This window comes from Nannobrachium achirus (genome assembly GCF_963921795.1).
Source record: "Nannobrachium achirus genome assembly, chromosome: 14".
NCBI classification, from domain to species: Eukaryota; Metazoa; Chordata; class Actinopteri; order Myctophiformes; family Myctophidae; genus Nannobrachium; species Nannobrachium achirus.
This window is the reverse complement of record NC_137821.1, coordinates 43,072,500-43,095,168: the sequence shown is the minus strand read 5'-3', so window position 1 is coordinate 43,095,168 and position 22,669 is coordinate 43,072,500. Positions and strand designations below refer to the sequence as shown.

General features: G+C 42.4%; 1 protein-coding gene across 1 annotated transcript in view; it reads right to left on the bottom strand.

Moving 5' to 3' along the window:
* LOC308298073 (nectin-4-like) overlaps positions 1–22,669 on the bottom strand; it is a gene marked incomplete at both ends in the record, with an annotated part of 29,566 nt that overhangs the window by 5,014 nt on the left and 1,883 nt on the right. The window contains 6 exons of the mRNA XM_080741636.1: positions 806–977; positions 3,208–3,362; positions 8,875–8,992; positions 12,467–12,745; positions 14,522–14,689; positions 15,931–16,128. Of these exons, the coding sequence (XP_080597762.1) occupies positions 806–977; positions 3,208–3,362; positions 8,875–8,992; positions 12,467–12,745; positions 14,522–14,689; positions 15,931–16,128 (1,090 nt within the window). The remainder of the gene's footprint in view (positions 1–805; positions 978–3,207; positions 3,363–8,874; positions 8,993–12,466; positions 12,746–14,521; positions 14,690–15,930; positions 16,129–22,669) is intronic.

The following is a 22,669-nucleotide window of genomic DNA, read 5'->3' as shown; positions in this document are numbered from 1 at the left end:
TTCTTCTTCTTTCGTGTATCATCGTCCTTGATGATTGGTTGACGACATTATTTTTATTTATTTTTACTTTGGGGAGGCCATGGGGCTGCCTATTGTCTTCTCCCCCTTGCTGTCTACTACCTTTTTTCACTTTTGAAAATTAAATAAAAATGAAATAAAAACTAAGCTATGATGACTAAAGCTATGACTTAATATAATACTGACAATACTGACAATTTTGTCAACAAATACAAACTAGGCTAAAATAGTTTGGGAGGGATTAGTGGAGAAGTGCTACAGTAGAACTAAGACAAAAGTCATCGTGCGTGGGTGTCACAGACTGAAAATAGAAGATCGACAAGCTCGCGACGCATTGTGAGCTTGTACATCAGCTTTTTTTCGCCATGCAGCAAAGTGAAAATCTGCCATTTCGATGCCAAAAAATGCAGTTTCGTCAACTAAATCAAACTTAGATTTAAACTTTTACTAAAAGATCTTATGATATTTAGTCAACTAAAACTAGACTAAAAGCAAAACATTTCAGGTGTAAAACACAATTAAAACTAAACTGAACTGAAGAAAAACATTCTGTCTTCAGTCATTCATCTCCACTCTTATGTCCAGGCATGTTGACAATGCAATGGTGTAAACTGTCCTTGTTTCTTGTGCATGTGTGATAAATCCATCAAGAAGAAATACTTTGCATCACAGTTTTGTACTACTGTACCTTTTCCTATGCACACTTCTAATACATTCTTCAATCAATCAATCAATCAATCAATCAATCAATCAATCAATCAATCAAAAAGCAGCAGCATACATATACCTCTTTTCCGTGAGCTCCTTCTCCAGCTTCTTGTTCTTGCGTTTGTGGTGGCAGGTGACGGCGATGACGATGATGAGCATAACCAGCAGGAGGCCTCCGGCCGCCGCCGCGATGATGATGATCATCAGACTGTCCATGATGTTCTCCTGCTTGTTGGGAGGAGGAGGCAGCTCTGTGGGGGGACATGTAGACACAAAGAGAGGGGACACCACAACCGTAAGTATCAGCTCTGTGGGGGGACATGTAGACACAAAGAGAGGGGACACCACAACCGTAAGTATCAGCTCTGGGGGAACATGTCTCTGTGGGGGGACATGTAGACACAAAGAGAGGGGACACCACAACCGTAAGTATCAGCTCTGTGGGGGGACATGTCTCTGTGGGGGGACATGTAGACACAAAGAGAGGGGACACCACAACCGTAAGTATCAGCTCTGTGGGGGGACATGTAGACACAAAGAGAGGGGACACCACAACCGTAAGTATCAGCTCTGTGGGGGGACATGTAGACCAGGGGTTTTCAAAGTGGGTGACGGGGCACCCTGGGGTGAAATGCAACGTTATTTTCAGTCAGTTCTAACCAAAATGGCTATAATCTCAACGTTCTCCTCGCAACATAATCACTAAAATATCGTCACTGTTGGGCAGAAACCTCGTATCTCCAAGTTTCAAATGTGTACGTCTTTTGGTAAAGCAAAGCCTTGCTTCTTCATACAAGACGCACAAAACTAGTGAAAACAGCCGATCTACAACTACGTTGTGTGCTTGTAGATCTGCTGTTTTCACTAGTTTAGTACATTTTATAGATGATAATACAAAATGAACGGTTTTGGACATACAAGGTTTCCACCCGACAACGACGATATGCTATAAATTTAAGGTGCTGGGAGTGAAAATTAAAATGTAGGGGTGCCTCGGATTAAAACACAAAGAGAGGACACATCACAACCATAAGCATCCACACTGGGTTAGGAATGACTGGGAAAGTCCTAGGTCAACATATTCAACATATTTCAGACCACAGCACTATCGTGTTGGATACATGCTGATGTGTATTTTTTTAAACATGTAACCTTAAACATTAAACCGTCAATACTTAGTTAACATGACCTTTCACTGGTAGTCTGTCTTTGTCTGCTCTTTTATCCCGCTAGGCCGCTACGCCAAACCTCATTGCTGGAAATTGCCTAGCTTGGAAATCTGCTATATTCTTGGCTAAAGTTATCCTCAGAATAGGAATGCTACTGTAGGGTACAAGTGGTTAATTTAGAAAAAAATGTCGCCGGACCCGGACCCTCTGTTGAATGGGAGAAAGTGGGTAACATAATTCCGTCTAGGGCTATGATGTGGATGTCAACATTGGGATTAGCAACATTCGATTATGTTTATGACTTATCTGTTAACACACACACATAGATTATTACAAGAGATGGACTAATGGGTAGGTTGGTGGTTTGATATACACACAAATATTGTGTTAAAAATGTGTACAAATGTGTACAAATGGACCCATAAGGGTACACTCGCATAGTTGAATTAACAATACGTTTCTACTGTGTGATTAGGTAGGAACTGGTTAGTGCAGTAAGTAAGTATAGGCATGGAGTAATGGGTAGGCTAGATCAAATATTAAGTTGGCACGCACATGGATAAAGATACACAACAAATAATGGAGTGTTAATTTAACTCTGGGTGTGTAAAATTATGGGACAATATTTTACACACTCTGGGTTAAATGAACACGTCTGGACCGTATAGCCGTGAAGTAAGTCGATAAATGCATACACACAACGCACTACTAGGCAAAACCAAACAAAGCATTATGTGTGTGTCTCATGTTGTCATGTCTGCCCAGGGGCGTCACACCAAATTCTGGGCCCTGGGTACAAGGATTCACTGTGGGCCCCCCATGAATGTTAACTATTGAAAAATAGCAGATATACAAGCTCACAGCGCGGCACCGAGTGCCGCGCTGCAAGCTTGTAGATCTGCTATTTTTGAAAAAACTGTGAAAATGTGTGCAAGAAACCTGTGTTTCCTTGTCAGTGATGCTCAAACTTTTTCATGTCAAGGACCCCCAAAATGATATGAATTTGGCCACGGACCCCCATCTCAAAATATTTAGTTCCATGCAGGGACCATCCCCCAGAAGCAAAATTTGAGTTACAAACGTTCGCTTAAAAAAATACATATATTCAAAGATTTGCACACATTTTCACGACTTTTCAAAAATAGCAGATCTACAAGCTCGCAGCGCGGCACTCGGTGCCGCGCTGTGAGCTTGTAGATCTGCTATTTTTCGATAGCTAAAGTTACTATAGGGCCCCTCCACCGTGGGGCCCCGGTAACTCAGTCCCACTTTCCTACCCCTTGTGACGCCCCTGTGTCTGCCTGTCACCTACCAGCCACGGTGACCTCCGTCTCAGCCTTCCCCACCCCGACCTCATTCTTCGCCTCGCATTTGTAGATGCCAGCGTCTGACAGGCTCAGGGACCGCCCAAACTCCAGCGTCCCATTAGGGTGAGGGATCACACCCTCCGGTAAGTCCTTGCCTTCTCTGCATAAAGCAAAAAAAAACACACATGTACAGGGGCCGTCACCATGCTGGCTTGTGGTGGACATTTCTGTCAAAATATATATTTTATGCCATGGACATACAAAAGGGGCTTTTCCACCAGGAAAAAGAACCGGTTCCAGAACCAGTGCCGGTTCAACTTTCTTGGAACCTTGGTTCGTTCTTGCGAACCGGCTTGCGTTTCCACCAGATTGAACCATGATTGAACCAGAGGAACCAAGGATTTTGTGGTTCCCGTTCGGAACCAACTTTTACGGTTCGGAACCAACTCGGTTCTCTGTGGAAAAGCTCACCTCTGGTTCATCCCATAGGCGGGAGAAAGAACCAGAACCGGTTCTTTGCCGGTGGAAAAGGCCCCATAAAGAGCTAGCCTTGATTGACCATAACAGGCCCGTAACTCTGAGTGTGTACAAATGGAACCTTAACTCTCAGAGTTAAGGCAAACAAAACATTTTGTCAACCACTAGTACTAGTTGGACTCCTAATGTGCCATAGTGTTGTGGTAAATCATTGTCATACATATTCTGAAGAAAACCTGGAGACTTGACATTCAGTAATTGGGCCTTGTGATCAAAATAAGTAACATTATAATGGTGTTTAAAAAACCTAAAGATTTCCATGAACAGGACCAAGTCTTGCCACAGGCACATATGTCCATTTATGGACATATTGATGACCCCCTGCACAATGTACACAGTCATTATGGTATGGTTTCAATTAACATGACTGTGTTACATTCATTCTGGGATAGCTGTATAGAATATAGATTAGAATAGAATAGAATAGAATAGAATAGAATAGAATAGAATACTTTATTGGCAATTGGATTATAAAAGCAGAAGCTTGTTTCCATTGAGGTTCAACCTTGAGAACAACACACAGCAAACTGTACAAACAACCATGAAACAAAGAAAATGAAATCCTTATATAAAGTTGGAAGCAACACATACAGTATAGGACAAGAGGTACATTAAAAGAAGAATCCAATGCAGAGTGGGATATTCGGGGAAGGGATCTAACTATGACCAGTAAATATACATGGGATAGAGAGCTAGAATAGAATATGCACTACATTTTAAAAGATATTCTGAATACATATTGATGTAATAAAATGACACAGTAACCCTGTGTAGAATTTGATCAAAAAGATTTGAATGGATTTTGGGCCATCTTCATTGCTTGGAGTGTCACTATTCTAGCTCAAAACCTGGCATTTCAACTGCACAGACATGTGTGTCAAATGGAAAATGGTAACTACGCTGGCCCACAGGTATGGAGTTGTACACAGCAGTCAAGAGTTGAACAAAGCACAGATGACCTTACTGTGATAGTACTATTTGCATCAGAGAGTGGAGCCAGGGACGTGCTGGCGATTGGGAAAAGCGGGACAACTCCCGAACGGCCGGTTCTTAGGAAAAAATTAAACTGTTTGCACGAAAGTAAAAATTAAACTGTTTGCACAAAAGTAGTGAAAACAGCAGATCTACAACCACACAACGCCTCGCGGTGCGAGGCGTTGTGTGCTTGTAGATCGGCTGTTTTCACTAGTTTAAATCATTTTTAAAATGATAAATACAAAACAAACGGTTTTGGACATACAAGGTTTCCACCCGACGACGACGAAATATGACTCATGTAATTGGCCCACTGGCTTGTCACTTTGTCACAAATCTTTGAGTAGCAGCAGCGCTATAGAGAGAGATCTCTCTCTATAGCGCGCAATGAGGGCCTCTCCAACTCTTTTTCCCAGGCTGAATCAGGGGCCCAGCACGTCCCTGAGTGGAGCCCCTATGAGGCCGTCACGCCAACAGGAAAGGGGAGCCGTGGCATTGACATGTCAGAGAGATCCACCGCGTGATAAGATCACCAACACACCGACACTCTCTTCCTCCTCTTACTTCCTGCGCGGTGCACCTCGGTTCACAAACTCCTCACAGTCACAACCGGCCTATACAGGTTCACCTCCCACTTGTTTTCTTTTGGGCAACTAGAGCGTGGCCAAAACAGTAGTTACCACTGATAGTTTATTTAAAAAAAGTAGCAGATCAGCTTGTGAGCTTATCTGCTATTTTGTCCGAGACAGTTTGCCCTCCTGGCCCCAAAGTTGTGGAATAAACTCCCTGTCGCACTTAGAACAACGGACTCACTCGCTAGCTTAGCCGTGGACTGAAGACTCACCTGTTCAGACTCCACCTAAACCCATAGCACTACTGAAACACTCAATGACCATACATGAAGCTAGTTAGCATTTGTTTTTAGTTTTTTTACTACTTTTATTTCCTTGACTGATTATATTGTTTCCTAGATAGATATTCATTTGCATTGTTATATTGCTGTTGATGTACTGACATATTATCTTGTTTATTATTGTGATGTTTTATCTGCTTATTGTAAGTCGCTTTGGATTAAAAGCGTCTGCTAAATACCTAAACTGTAAACTGTAAACTGTATTTTCATTATAAATATATATATATTGTTAATGGAAAATGTTCACCTATAATGACATGCCCAAAATAGGGACGCCAACAACATCCCCCATTAGATTCTGATGGAGTGAGAAAATGATACACCGGGTTGAAAGTGTCTGGTTGCAGACAATAAAACATGTCTAACACTAAACCTATGTTGATGGATGGGCGTGGATTTGAGATGCACTCAGTGCCGATGTAAAGTCAGAACAATTTGTAAAATCAAAAGGCCGGGTTGAAGAAGAAAAAATAAACACATAAAAGAACAGTATTTGAGGTTTAATTTGAACGCTAGGGGGTGGCAATTGCCTTCCCCTGGGACCCCTTATGACGCCCCCTGCACTCTCCCTTTTCTGTCTCCTGTGCCCCCACTACCACCCTCTCTCTCTCTCTCTCTCTCTCCCTCGTGTGAAACTGTCTCCTCCATGCAAGCTGCAACACGACACCGTGACACCAGCTATTACTTCACCTGCTGCTTTCCGCCGACAAAGCCAACAGGTTTGCCCACAGCCACTGCCTCTGTGTGTGTGTGAGCGTGTGTGTGTGTGTGTGTGTGTGTGTGTGTGTGTGTGTGTGTGTGTGTGCGTGCGTGTGCGTGTGCGTGCGTGTGCGTGTGTGTGTGTGTGTGTGTCCGTGCACGTGCGTGTGTGTGCGCGCCAAGCTAGAAGTGAGTGTTTGAGCATGGAGAGTAACTGACTTTACTGCTTGTAATGAATGGTTTGGAAAACCAACAAACCATACATTAATAATAAGAAGTTGGATCTGTGTGTGAGTGCATGTGTGCGTGCGTGCGTGCGTACAAGTGCCGGTGCTTTTCACTTGTGAGTATGTTTCCTTGAGTGGCTGGCGTGCCGTCCGGTAAGCTTTTTTACTCACAAACCCTCCTTTCTCAAGGTGTGTGTAAGCTCCTATGACTAATCGTTTAAGATCAGGTGGCAAATACCACCAACCTCCTCATCTGGCAATAACAACAGCACCTCGCCTCACCATAGCTTCCACCGTTGTAGGGCGAATCGCCGAGCCAGGGTTTAGACAGCTCTTCACTGTCCCCTTTAGCCCGGCCCGCCACTGGGTGAAGAATTTCCCCCTCGGGCAAAACTGTCTGTTCTCATAAATAGACGAGTGCCAATTGTCAAGACCCATTTTTCCCTGGCTCTCATTTCGACGTGCCACACCCTGGGAATTACTTTAATCCACCAAGCAGAATGGCTTCCAGTTGTCACCGGGTGACTCAGACAGAAAGCCGCAAAAATCCATAAGTCAGCCCCTCCTCAGCGGCACTCTCTGGGCAGTAAATGTGACAGATGTCAGTTTCCATTAACGTTGGGACGACGAAAAATCTGTGCTTCATCGTCACTGCTAAAATAGACACAAACAAGCGGAGCAAAATACCAAAGGTCATAATACAGAATACAGTATAGTCAACAAATTAGAAATGACTAAAATCCAACGTCACTGAAAAATCCCACGTAAAACAATTAATCGATGACCAAGCTACCTCTAGTGCTGTGGTTCCATGCACTCGGGCCCACTTGAAGAACTGGAAAGTGTTCGCAGCCTGGCACACCCATCTGAGTGTTAGGACCGCCTTTCAACTCTCCAGTTAAGTGGTCAGATTCTGACCCCTTAACCAACCTTCGGCTGTGGGAAGTGGGCATTGTTCAAAAGATCGTGTTCCGGCTTGGATCAATGGAACTATCGATATCACCACGAAAACGATTTTTTTACATTTTAAAGAAAGAATAGAATATATATATTTTGTTTATACTGTTATGTTATCATTAAAATCTTGGTGCCAATTATTTGGGGGTTTCAAATAAAATGTATAAAAAATAGACGATCTACAAGCTCAGAGCGTGTAGATCGGCTATTTTCAAATGGCCGAAACGTATAAAGGGCTGAAGTGGTTAATGTAGGCCTATGTTTTGTAATAATAATAATCGAAATCTACAAAGTAACAAAAGTTTTCAAATCATTGTAGTGGAGCAAAAGTACAATACCAGTATTTACCTCTGAGATGTAGTGGAGTAGAAGTAAAAGGACTGAAACCGCTGATCTAGTCAGCTTCCTGTGACAGTGACCATGCTACACACACAACCGCAGGTAACTTCAGACAGGTACAGTTAGACATGCAGTTAGTCATCCAGACAGACAGCCAGGGGCAGGCAGGCAGGAAGTCAGAGAGGCAGACAGGCAGGTAGACAGACAGGTAGAGAGGCATACATACAGGCAGGCAGAGAGTTATACATCTATCATAGTCCAAGGTGTAGAGCTATCACCTCACCGCAGTGTAGTTTTCTAGCTCTGGGGTTCCCAAACATTTTTGTCTCAGGGCACCCCACAAATATTTTTTAATCCGAGGCACCCCTACATTATAATTTTCACTCCCAGCACCTTATATTTATAGCATATCGTCGTTGTCGGGTGGAAACCTTGTATGTCCAAAACCGTTCGTTTTGTATTTATCATCTATAAAATGTACTAAACTAGTGAAAACAGCAGATCTACAAGCACACAACGCCTTGCATCGCGAGGCGTTGTGTGCTTGTAGATCGGCTGTTTTCACTAGCTTTGTGCGACAGTCTTGTATGATGAAGCAGGGCTTTGCTTTACCAAAAGACGTACACATTTGAAACTTGGAGATACGAGGTTTCTGCCCGACAGTGACGATATTTGAGTGATTATGTTGCGAGGAAAACGTTGAGATAACTGCCATTTTGGTTAGAACTGTCTGAAAATAAAGTTTAAAATGATCCTAAATATTTTTTCAAATGTCCAAATACATTCCAAATATTATCAAATGATCTCGCGGCACCCCTGGACTGCCATCACGGCACCCCAGGGTGCCCCGTCACCCACTTTGAAAACCCCTGTTCTAGCTATCACCTAGGCTTGTTATACATTTTTAGGTGATAGCTAGAAAACTACACCGCGGTGAGGTGATAGCTCTTCACCTTGGACTATGACAGAGGCTTGAGACAGATAGGCAGAGAGGCAGTCAGAGAGGCAGACAGACAGGCTCCTACCTGGTCCAGGTGAAACTCTGCGGTGTGGGGTTTCCTCTGCTCACACACCTCAGGGCAGCGTGCTCCAGGCCCACGTACCACTTACTGCTGAAGCCCTGCACGTCTGCGTCTGGGGGGTCTGGGGAAGAACATCAATACAGTTGTGTTAATCAGACACAGATAAAACACAGTGATGTGCAATGGAACAATAGAAAAAAAATAGAACATCAAAAATAAGTTCGAATTTTTGGCAACATTTGTTGAAAACTTTAAAGGTCTATATTCTGATCGTGACCAAAACAAAACAAGGGCAATATTGTCATGTGGGTATTTGTGTCAGTTGACATTAGAGATTAGTGATGGTAAGGATAGGATTGTGTGTGTGTGTGTGTGTGTGTGTGTGTGTGTGTGTGTGTGTGTGTGTGTGTGTGTGTGTGTGTGTGTGTGTGTGTGTGTGTGTGTGTGCGTGTGTGCGTGTGTGCGTGTGTGTGTGTGTGTGTGTGTGTGTGTGCGTGCGTATACATACAGTATAGAGTATGTTTGCAGTAGTTTCACAAACCAACTAAAAGGCCCCAGGAAGTTGCACAGAGACTATCGTAGAGCAGTGTAAATAATATACATCTTTCTCTGTTTTCTACAATTCTTTTCTAATTAAAAAAAATAAAAAACAATCCAAGAAATTCCATAAAGAACAAATCTTTTAACAAGTAGTGAAATAAATAGCAGATCTACAAGCTCACAACACGTTGCAATTGTACAATACTCATTCGTTTGAGTACTATTCAAATATAGTGGAAAATAGTCAATTTACAAACTCACAATGCGTTGTGGACAAAATCTTAATCCAACGATAACAACATTTTCTATGTTTTTGGTCAGAGAGGCTAAATCTCATCAAGTGGTGGTCCGTGAACGGCAGAATCACTCCCTAGCTTCTGCCGTTGTCTGAAGGCTCACCTCTTCAGACTCCACCTTATAACGCATAACACTTAACGTAGCACTTGCCTACGCTCAGTGATCATACATGTTTTTTATATACCGTTTTTTATCTGTTCTTTCTGGTTCTTATACTGTAACGTTTTTTTTTTTTTATTATTGTCTCCACCAGCCGAAGGCTGAGGGAGAGTATGTTTTCCCCTCCGTCCGTCCGTCCGTGCGTCCGTCCGTCCGTGCGTCCGTCCGTCCGTCCGTCCGGTTGTCCGTTACCAGCTAATCTCCGGCGCCGTTGGCCCGGTCGCTGCCAAACTGTGCACACACACTCCCTCGACACCAATTCAGAACCTCTGCCCCAAATATTTCACATGGGCCTGTTCTAGCGCCACCAGGAGGCCGACTTTTGCTAAACTAACTTTTGCCAGTACTCCTACAGATTTTGTCCAAAAATCACATAAATCAGTAGACAGTATCTCTACAGTCATGTGATCGACATGGATGTGTCAGATTTTCCATATTCCATCCTGATTGGCTAAAACTGGCTTTCAAAGTTTGCAGGATTGGTCAGTTTTGAATACAATGCCTGAAATCCTGAACGCAGTGTGCGATTTTGGTGAAATTGTGCATGCACATTCCCAATAGGCAGAGGAATAAATGCCACTTAAGAAAAATCAAATCAGCCTCATGGTGGCGCTATAACAGGCCGATTCATGTTTTCACCTATAACTCCACCGATTAGTGTCAAACTTTGTATGCGCACTCCTTAGAGGCCAAGGTAAAACCTTTTCCCTGCATTTTTTACATCAGCCTTTTATAGCGCCATCAGGAGGCCGACTTATGTAAACCCGACCTGGTGGAGACCTGTGCTCGGAAGAGCACTGCTTCTAGTTATTTCTGTTTTTTATTTTCCTGTTTTTATTGAATAGGTGCTTGGTCTGCCTATGTTCTTCTCAGATTATTATTGCTGGGCATTTGATGTATTGATATTGATGTATTGATGGCCTTGCTTATTGTAAATCGCTCTGAATTAAGTGCCTAAATTGTAAATTGTGGCTCAATTTTAGGCTGGGCGATATTAGGAAAACCTTCGATATTCGATAACGTTGTTGAATACCTCGATATCGATATTACTCACGATATTAGTAAAAACGATTGCATGATATGGTTTTCAATGTGAAGACCCAGATAATGAATAGCATTTCCTTGCATGCACACTGTAAAGTACACATAGAAGGGTTAGGTACTGTAGGTTTTATTGAAATAACCACACCTGGTTACAGATGGACTGCTTTTTTGCATGTGCTACGTGCATGCATAGTGTGTCTGTTAATTAATTTGACACATACACCAATACCTCATTTCAAGCCGTCTTCGTCGATATGTAAACCTCGCATGTTGATACCTCGATATTGATACATTTTCGATAATATGCCCAGCCTTAGCTCAAATGCAGAATAAATAATGGACCTCGATATAAAAAGGGTTGAAAACCAATGTGATAGGGATGCCTGCTGGCCTACTGGTCCGGGCGCCTGCCACATAAACTTTGTGTAGTCTGCAGTGGGTCGCTGGTTCGATTCCCGAGCCCGGCCATATTTGCTGTGTGTCATTCCCCGTCTCTTTCCCCATTTCCTGTCATTCTACTGTCCTGTCAATAAAGGCATAAAAGCCCAAAAGTGTATCTTAAAAAAAAAAGAAAATAGCCGGGGACCCAGTCACCAAAATGGGAGAGGACCTGTGATGTTCTGCCGTACGTTTTATTTCTGTTTTTTCTATTAGTTTGGTCATTAAGGTCCACAGAATGAGAACCCTGTTCTGCCGGAAACATCGTGAAAAAATGTTATGGCCATTTGTTTATTCACTGTCCCATAGAAACTAGAAATAAAACTAGAAATATATAAAAAAAGAAAAACAATCTGCTTTAAGTAGCATGTGAGGGGTCAAACTAGGGGTTCTTCATGATTCCATTGCAAGCATTTGTTTTGCACGAAAAACATTCCTTGGGCTACATTTCGGCCCCCCCAAAACTGTGAAAAGTGATGAGTCATCACTTTTTTCCCCACTTTTCACAGTTTTGGGGGGGCCGAAATGGATGCAATGGATTCAGAATGATGAAGAACCCCTAGTTTGACCCCTCACATGCTACTTAAAGCAGATTGCTTTTCTTTTTTTGAATATTTCTAATGGAGTCAATGGGACAGTAAATATACAAATGGCCATAACCTTTTTTCGCGATCAGAGCAGGCCTCATATTCTGTGGACCTTAAAGGAGCTATAGTCAACTTTTTCTTGAAAAACGGATGCTAAAATAAAAATAATGTTTCGAAAATATTTTATAAAAGAATAAGCTTCATAATGTGTTTCTATTCAAAAATGACCACAAAAAGGGTAAAATAATGATAAAATAATCATTTTGGCCATTGTCAGACCGACACTTTGTTTACATTCTAGTCTATAGACTAGGATGTAAACAAAGTGTCGGCCCTACAATGAAAAAGTTGACTATAGCTCCTTTAATGAACAAACTAATAGATAAAACAGAAATAAACAGTACGGCAGAAAATCACAGGTTCAACCCTATTCCTTGAGCTTTTGGGCTTGTGGGTCCCGACTAAAACCAGTGTGATAGATAGCTGGGTAATCATCATCAAACCGATCCTAGCTAGCTGGGTATACTCACAGTGCACCACCAGCTTGTTGCTGAGCCTGCGGGGCGCGCCGTGGGTGTCGTGCCACACCAGGCAGTCCAGCCTCTTGCCGTTCATGCTGCGCAGCGGGTGCAGGGAGAACTGGCTGCTGACCGCGCCGCCCTCCGATGTGCGATTGGTGGCCTTGCCGTTGAGCTCCGTGTCCCAGGAGAGGCGGGGGGGCGGGCGGGCCATGGCCCGGCAGGTGGCGGCCACCCGGAACTCCTGTCCCTCCGTCAGGACCACAGGGTCCAGGTTGGCGATGGGCACGGCTGCAGAGGGGTCAAAGGTTAATAGGCGGTGAGACTATATCCACGATTCGTGAATTATATAGTTGTTACATCCTAATCAGTCATGGTGCAAAGTAACTAAGAACAATTTTTAGGTATTTTTTTTATAGTATTTCCAATTTCCGATACTTTTACTTCTACTCCACCACACCTCAGAGACAAATATTGACATTTTACTCCACTATAGTTATTTGAAAACTTTAGTTACTATAGTTACTTTGTAGATTTGGATATTATTACAAAACATACATTAACCACTTCAGCCCTAAACTTTGGGTATTTGCAAATAGCTTATCTAAAAATGTTTGGTACTTTTACCCAAAAGTAAATTATGATTACTGTAACAGTGTTTCTACATTGCAGTATTGATACTTTGACTTTCCCAACCACTGATCCTCATCAGCCTCCGGGTCATGCATACATTGTTGATAATGGTACGGGCCGGCACATAATGGGCCTAACTAACAGTCTCCACAAGCCAAAAATCACACAGAGAATTTGCCTTTGGTTTGTTCATGGGATTATTGACTCCTGCTTGACTCTGGCTCACTTGTACACATGTACTGTGTACACTACAGAAGCATGACAGATCCCTGTTGAAGATAGCCGTTGTAACTATCTCATTGTTGGTAGACTGTATACTCATTATATTCACTGTTGATTATACTCACATTCATTGTTAGAATATCATTATACCAGGAACCAATTTGCCTGGTTCCAGACCATAGACCCTGCCCACTCTCAGCGTGAGCTGAGTCTGAAATCAGACTAGGAACCAATGCCACTTACAGGCCAATTTGTGTATACATGCGACCTTATCTCCCTATTAGGAAGTCTTACTGGTTATATTCACTGTTGTTTATACTCACATTTATTGTTAGAATATCATTATTAACTTAGTGAGACCAAGTGCAGATGTCAAGTGTCAGACTCTGTTCCTGCTACAGTACATCTGAATTTCAATAAAGGTCTCTTATCTTATCATATCATATCATATCTTATCTTATCAAGAAATTAGGATAATAGTCAGGCAGGAGAAGGAACATTAAAGATCAACAAAATGTAAAATATTTATAAATGCCAAATATGACAGTGGTAAATTTGATCTTTTGGCATAAATTCAGAATTTATTTAGTTTTAGGGGCTCCCCAGTGTCTCACCTGGTAAAAGCGCATATCAACACAAATAAGGATTTAAAAAAGATGTGTGCATTTATGTAGAGCTTTTTATCCAAAGTGCTTTACATAGATTGTGCATTTACATTCACACACACATTCATACACCGATGGCGGAGGTAACCATGCAAGGCACCAACCTGCTCATCGGGAGCAACTAGGGGTTCAATTAGGGGTCTTGCTCAAGGACACTTCCCCAACTCTGTGGGAGCCCGGGATCGAACTGGGAACCTTCCGGTTCACATCCGGCTGCTATCGGCCACTCCACCCATGAGCCACTGCTGCCACCCCTATTAAAGTGCATGTTTGTTGCATGTTTTGCTGCATGTCACCGCCCTCACTCTCTCTCCTGCCCTTCCTCTCCCTCCACTGTTACTATCGAATAAAGGCATAAAATGGCCAACGTTGTGAAATGCCAAAAGCCCTGGCTAGACTGCATGGCAATCCAGTGGAGTTTTTTCAAAACAAAACAGTGTAACCCTGCCCTAGTAATGATTGAGTTGTAGATATATTTGGTGTCCTAAAGTGGCCGAGCGAGCAGGGCACATTGTGGCAGCCAGGTGAGATAACATGGAGTACTCACTGCGGACGGTGAGGGACAGCTGCCTCTCAAAGTTCCCGGTGGGGAAAACGCTGATGTGACACGTGTACTTCCCCTCGTTGGACACCTCCGTGTTCAGGATGACCAGCGAGGAGTCTGAGGTGGGCTCGTTGCTTCTGAACCTCACACGGTTGGAGTAGGAGCCAAACGCTGTGGGGGTTGGAGAGAGAGAGAGGGAGGTAGTGAAGGAGAGAGGATTGGTTGTTGATTGATTGAATACTTCAATTAACAGTTTGCAAAAAGTGCATTGGCACAGTTGCCAATTGGCAAAGGGTATAGCACAAAAAGGTTTCTATGGTCCTATGTATTCAATTCATCAAGATATAAAGACATACAATACTACAGTGTACAAGAAAGTATCAATCATCAAAAATTGTGGGGGGTCATTTTATTTGGCAAGCTAGAAGACTAGTCTAGGTCCTCTAGGACAAGTGCCCTTTTATGGCGTTAGAGGGAGAGAGAGACAGATGAGGGACAAACGGACTACATTCTGATTCCCACAACACACTGGGCATCCCAAGAGTTGCAAGAAATCACCAATCCCAAAGATGTGCAAACTCTTAAATGACAGTGGAGTTTGGCGTTTTAGGTTATTATATTTTTAGCTTAGACAACTTTTTTTTTTTTTAGATTCTGAACATACTTGATCAATGGAGAAGTGAAGTTTTATATTGTATTAAATCAGCTAAAACAATTCAGTGTTTTTAATGGCACCTGTCTTTTGAAAGCTAAATAAACACAGGCGACCTACTCTACTCTCACATCTGTGTCCTTTGTGTACACTTGTGCTTTTGCCAGATAATAGCAAATAGCAAAAATAGCAGATCTACAAGCTCAAAACGCATCGCACTGCGATGCGTTTTGAGCTTGTAGATCGCCTATTTTTACTTCTTTTGAATTTAAATCCTGAATACGTTTTTGTTATTTTTTTACTGGAATCCTGAAATGTTACACTTTGATTTAATTTCAAACACATTTAGTTATATACTCATGTTACATTTATGAACTTAAATACAAATACATTGGATACTAGACACTATACTAGTCATGAAGCTACTAATATAGACTGACAGAATTAAAGCAGGTCATGTTTTGAATTGACACAGCTGAAATCAATAATATGTCAGTATTCCGGCATCAATCTGCGGGCCGCATTAAGTGAAGGTGGGGGCCGCCAGTGGCCCCCGGGCTGCCAGTTGCCCATGGATGTTATATAGGTAGTGTGATGCAGTAGCCTGATGCAGGTGTTGTGTTTTGTATTGTGTGTCATAGGAATAACGGTGCCAAAATGCATAGTTTTCTATGCATTTCAGGGGTTTTGGGGGATGTTTTTCGTTTTTTTTGGGAAGGTCGCCCACCTTCTGTTTCATCTCGTCCCCCCCATAGTATACCTGTCTGGCCATCGGTGTGGTGCGCCGCGATGATCTGCTCCTTCTTGCCGTCGGGTTTCTCCTTGTACCAGGTGACCTGCACCACCGTGTCCCCCGGGTCGGACTGGTAGCGACAGGGCAGAGTGGTCTCCTCCTCGGCCACGCAGAGCATGGAGTGGTTGGGAGGGGGCTCCACGAAGTCTCCCTGCGACCGTGTGACTAGAATGGTCGGAGGACAAGCATATATGGAAACACAGACAAGATAAAATTTAGGCCTAGAATTATTGAATGCTTTAACTATTGAAAAATAGCAGATATACAAGCTCACAGCGCGGCACCGAGTGCCGCGCTGCGAGCTTGTAGATCTGCTATTTTTGAAAAAAGTTGTGAAAATGTGTGCAAATCTTTGAATATATGTATTTTTAAAGCGAACTTTTGTAACTCAAATTTTGCTTCTGGGGGGTCCCTGGAACTAGATATTTTGAGATGGGGGTCCGTGGCCAAAGACATATCAGTTTGGGGGTCCTTCACATGAAAACGTTTGAGAACCACTGACATGGTAGTCTCTCAAGAACAGTTAAATGAAAAGGACCTTTTCTTTGACGATGGCTGGCCAGATTGCTGACATAGAAACATAGGTTTTTCAAAAAACCTTAGAAGGATTCAAAAGCCACACAAAATTCTAATTTTCAAAAAATTTCAAAAATAGCAGATCTACAAGCTCGCAGCGCGTCAATAGTTAAAGCATTCAATAATGATACACAATAATGTGTACCCGTTCGAAATGGGTTAAGATTCGTACTATTTGTCACACGTACATTGCTGTATGCGAGATTTGTTCTCCGCATTTGACCCATCTTTTGGAGCGGTGGGCCGCAGCGGCGTCGCACTCGGGAAATCAGTAGTGGCGCTCTAACCCCCCCAATCCAACCCTTGATGCTGCAGTGCCAAGCAGAGAGGCATTGGGTCCCATTTTTTTTTGGGATATGACCCGGCCGGGGCATCGAACCCGACCTCCCAGTCTCTGGGCAGACACTCTAGTCACAAGGCCACTGAGCTAGTATTGGTACCAGACAGACATTACACACACACTAGAGGCAGGATGGCATACTGAGACATAGCCATTAATGGGGTGACGAAAAGATATATCATGCAGTTGGATGGTGATGAAATTATCAACTAGAGCGGTTCTGTGCAACCTGTTTCTCCTAGCTGGCACTCCTTATATACGCACCAGCCAGGATGTTAATTCACTATTCTTTCAGAGTAACTGTAGTGAAATGATCATACATGTACAGTATACTAGTTAACAGCTGTATAGTTACCATAACATTGTCTATTAATATATCACTTAACACATTAATATCAATGTTTACCATTGTCACACAATAAAACAATGTAAGAACTCCTCAAGCTAAATCATAAGGTATTCAAAACCTAAATAATTTAAAAAAATAATGAAATAGCAGTTGGCTAATGGCTACCCTTTCAAGGAGACATGTAACACAAAGTCTTTCTTCTAGTCCAGGGTTGCTGTGAATTCAGCCTCATTGGCACTTTTAATGTGACAAAAAAGGAGCTGCTTTCACTTTGATAAACAATAAACATTAACCACAGTAATCTACTCTAGCTGCTTTAATTTGGCTTCGGTTTACCCGTGTGTGTGTGTGTGTGTGTTCTACCATCATTAATTGGCACTTAAAGCACAAATGCTTCAGTCCTGACCGCATCACTGTTGTGCCAATAACAATGTTAAAGCTCACCCTTGCATGTAATATTGCTTAATTAAAAGTTCCCACCTAGAAGATAGACGCCAGAGTTCTCAGTTAAAAAAAACAACAGCAGTACGTAGGCCTAGTATATTTTGAGACGTTCAGAGAGATTCACTTTTAGGAGATTTGGTGTAAATATAGTATGGATTACATTCCAAACTGGGTCCGTCCATCTCTTTCTGTTCAAACCTCACATGCCCAGAGTAGAGTGCCATGTGTTAAGCACTTACAGCAGGGTTCCCCAATAGGCGGCCCGCGGGGGGCTACTGTCTGGCCCCCACCAACCCCAATAATAATGGTGGTACTGTAAAAGAGCAGCAACAACACTAGTATATCGTCGTTGTCGGGTGGAAATCTCGTATCTCCAAATTTGTACGTTCTTTCGCAAATCATACGAGGCCGTCGCACAAAAGTAGTGAAAACAGCAGATCTACAAGCACACAACGCCGGCGTTTTGTGCTTGTAGATTGGCTGTTTTCACTAGTTTAAATAATTTTTAAAATGATAAATTCAAAACGAACGAATATTTTGGACATACAAGATTTTCACCCGCCAACAACAAAAACTGTCGCTGGAGTAGTGGGAACGCCACCGTCGCCCCCTGCAATGTTGTGGCCCTCGGCTTGGTACCCTAGACATAATTCGGCCCTTGGGGAAAACTAATTGGGGAACCCTGTGTTAAGCACTTAGTATACATCAAAACCTCTTTGGACAGCCTATAATGACATGCCCCAAATAGGGACACATGGGGTGAAAGTGTTCAGTAAATGCCGGTGTCGTGGTGGCACTAACTAGGCCGAAATGTTCATGTCTGTGTTAAGAATGTTGATTTTGAGACAGGATCGAGAAAGCGTCAGGGGGAGGGAAGTGGAGTTTGAAAGGCGCTCAAAAGAAAGAAGCTAAGGGAGGGGAAAGACGGTGTCTCCCGAAAAACAAGAGCTCAGCTGACTAGAGGTGAAGCTATGTCGCTTAACTAGTTGCCCTAGATAAGACTTCAAAGCAACAGAGACGACAGGGGAGGAAACTGAGCGTCTGGACACAGAGAGGGACACACTCCACAAACATGTCCTGTTGTTTGTTACCTGCCCCAGGTAACAAACAACAGGACATAAAATGAGACAGATTACACACAGGCACAGGCACAAAAGCGCGAGTCGTGGCACTGTCTGTCACCCTGTAACGTATACCACTCAGACACGCAATGTTAACACTAATCTGTGTCTCTCCTCCACGCTCGCTCGCTCTGTGTCTTGTTTACGGATCAAATTAGCCAACGTGTGTTTGATGTAGACGACATGTGACATTTTAGCCTCTACAGTCCCCCCAGCGCTGTCGTGCATTGTTTGCATACACACGCCATGAAACGTATGCTATAATACAGAATACACCAGGCAGTCACATGCTGATCTCTGTTCATACTGTCTGTGAAAATCTTTATTTGTTTGCTTCTCTTGGCGCCAAGCTTAAACAAACGGAAACAGCGTGTGAAGGAAGCACAGGGTTATAGGGCAAGGTTATAGGTGGCGGGACAAATTCAATCTCTGGCACATTGGACACGGTTAACTTAATTAAAAGTTTGCATAGGAAAAGGTACAAGACAGTACAGTTCACTGGTACAAGGTCAACCAAAAAGATTAAGACCACAAGAAAGCTTTAAGGCTTGTTTGCATTGGGTTCCCTTTGTACTCAATTCATACATATCGAAGAATTCCTAATTAAGGTATAATTTCCAAAGCTCTTAATTCCTCATCGAGTTACAAATCTTGTTTGTAAATTACAAGGAGGCTGAAAAATGACATGTTGGACTCAGGCCACACCTTTGTCAGACCTGATGAAGTCCCCTCTGATAAAAAAAGCAAGTAAGTAGAAGTGGCTTATTGTACATCAGCCAAGCAAAAGGGGAGTCTGTGAATTACCCTCTTTGTTGCTATAAGCTACACATACTGTAGCAAGTGTCTAGTGTAGTAAGGAGGAGAACAAAGACATTTTTGAATCAAAATGTCACGTGCACACACACGGCAATGACATCACATCATTAGTAAAAACATACATATTGTCAAGGCCGTTGGTTATTTCAACTTCTTTTCTTCTTTTTAAATGACAGCACAATACTTTGCTTTGGTATGAATGAAGTACTACAGTGCATTTTGCCAACAATCTCAGCCAGCATGACTTATGCTATATCGTCACTGTTGGGCAGAAACCTTGTATCTTCAAGTTTCAAATTTGTATGTTTTTTCGTAAAGTAAAGCCCTGCTTCATCACACAAGACTGTCGCACAAAACTAGTGAAAATAGCAGATCTACAAGCACACAACGTCTCGCGACGCAAGGCGTTGTGTGCTTGTAGATCAGCTATTTTCACTAGTTTTGTGTTCAAATAAGACCATTGGTTCCTTTTTGTTTTGTCATTTCCCCCATAGTGAGGTCAACATGCATTCCTGTGACATCCTTTACGGTCATTTACACAAGTGATGCAACTGTTGATATGGAGCATGTTTTGTACCCTATGTGGGCAGTGTTGGAAAGTAGCTAAGTACATTTACTCAAGTACTATTACTTACGTACAATATTTACTTAACTGGAGTATTTCCAATTTTCTGTATTTTTATTTCCACTCCACTAGTCTACATCTCAGGGACAAATAGGCTATTGCTTTTTACACTAAAATGATTTGAAAATGTTAATTACTAGTTACTTTGTAGATTTAGAAATTGAATTACAAAACACACACCAACCACTTCTTCAGTCCTATACTTTGGCAATTTGAAAATAGACGATCTACAAGCTCACAAGCTTGTAGATCTGCTATTTTCACAAGATTTGTATACATTTGAAAACTTGTGAAATGGGACATTCTGCATAATGAGTACTTTCTACTTTTCATATATACATTTTGATGCCAATACTTTTGTACTTTTACTCAATTTTTAATTCTGGACTTTTACTTGTAACCATGTATTTTCTACATGGTGGTATTGATACTTTTACTCGAGTAAAACTCCACCACTGTATGCGGGAAAGGCCGTGCTGAAGCCTGTCAACAGACAGGACGTGAATCATGCGTTTACTGTCAGAACCATCATGATGTGTGTGTGTGTGTGTGTGTGTGTGTGTGTGTGTGTGTGTGTGTGTGTGTGTGTGTGTGTGTGTGTGTGTGTGTGTGTGTGTGTATTCTGCAGTGCAGACAGACAGGTGTGTTTTTCCATGCGTGTGAGTGTGTGTGTGGGTGTCACCCTGAGGTTTTTTAAAACCTATCATGGAATCTCGCCTGTACTGCATTACTGGCATAACGCGGCGACAGCAGCTTATTTTCATAATAGCACTGACTGCTTCTCTCTCCCTCCCTCTCTCTCTCATCTCAAACAACACACAGGCTGACCCTCCTTACCTCTGTGTGTGTGTGTGTGTGTGTGTGCGTGTGCGTGTGCGTGTGTGTGTGTGTGTGTGTGTGTGCGTGCGTGCGTGTGTGTGTGTGTGGATATGGCTACAGGCCAACACCACTCTGCATGCTCTCCCCAGATCAGGTGTGCTCTTAATACAATAGACAGTACATTACACACACACATACATCATGGATTGACACCGTATCACTGTGTGATCACATGTACTGTACACACTTACTCACACACACATACGTATGATTGCCTTAATCCGTTTAAGACCGGGAACCCCCTACACACAGGGCCGTGCTTACCATACAGGCAAAATAGGCAGCCGCCTGGGGCCCCTCACAGCCTGGGGGCCTCATGAGATTATTATTATTATTTTATTTTTTAACCAACATGGCCATCAGGGGGCCCCAGTTGAGCTCTCAACTGTGAGACAGAGAACAGTTGAAGTGAGGGTGAGGGTTAACATTAGCTCATTAGAATCTGAAAAGAGCGTGGCTCTCAAAGGTGTGACCAGAGAACAATGGTCCTGATTACCCAAGCGGTTCTTTTGTGTCTGTTCTGTGATGTCACGTACATTACTTTAACTTTAAGAAGGATCGATGCGGGGAATGGATACATTATTTCTAAAGTGTGTGTATATATTTATATTTAGGGCCCCCATATTTATATATACATATAATATATGTGTATCAATTCCATTTCATTTTGGGGGCCCCAGATAGTTTGAAGTGGGGCCCGGGATGAGATCAATATAAAAGAAGGGTAAAAAGGGCCTTAACATGAAATGTGACGTTTAACTTGAAATACTTTCACAGGGTTTACTGGGGCTTCTTAAAGATGGCACGCATAGTTTGTATACTGTTTATTTATATTTAACATTTTGAGGGGCCCAAATATATCCATTTGGGGCCTCTCAATCTCTCAAACAGAAACACCCAGGGGGCTCCATGAGTTATCGTCAAATATAAATAAACAGTAAAAAGGCCCTTAACATAGTCATGTAATGTATGTGTTTAACTTCGAATGTCACAAGTTACTTTAGTCTCCTTAAAAATATAAACAAGATTTATACTGTATATATTTATATTTAACGTTTTGAGGGCCCCCAAATTCATTTGGTGCCCCACCAGCTCTCAAACGCAAGCTCTCAATACCCTCATATATAAACAGTAAAAGGGCCCTTAACAAAAGGCTGTTAACATGGTCATGTAATGTAATGTTTAACTCAGTATTCTTATTCTTATTACTTTACCTGTCCTGTGTTAGTTGCTTCTGGTGAGAGAAGTTGAAGCTCATGCTTTATCTTCTATATGTCAAACATTGTGGCCATCCATAGCTGAGTGGTTAGTGAGCCTGCCAAGGGAACCAGATTCCTGGTTGTCACAGGTACGATTCCAGGCCAGGTTAGCAATGTGTTGCAGTGTCCCTGAGTAAAACACCCAACCCCTGTTTTCTCCCTCCTCCTCCTCTTATTATTTTCTCTGGAATTCTTTTGAAAAAGTGCTAGAGTTTATAGGCTATTAAACTTGTGTTATAAAAAAAAAAATATATATATATATATTTTTTTTCAAATAATTAAAAGCTAAAATATAGG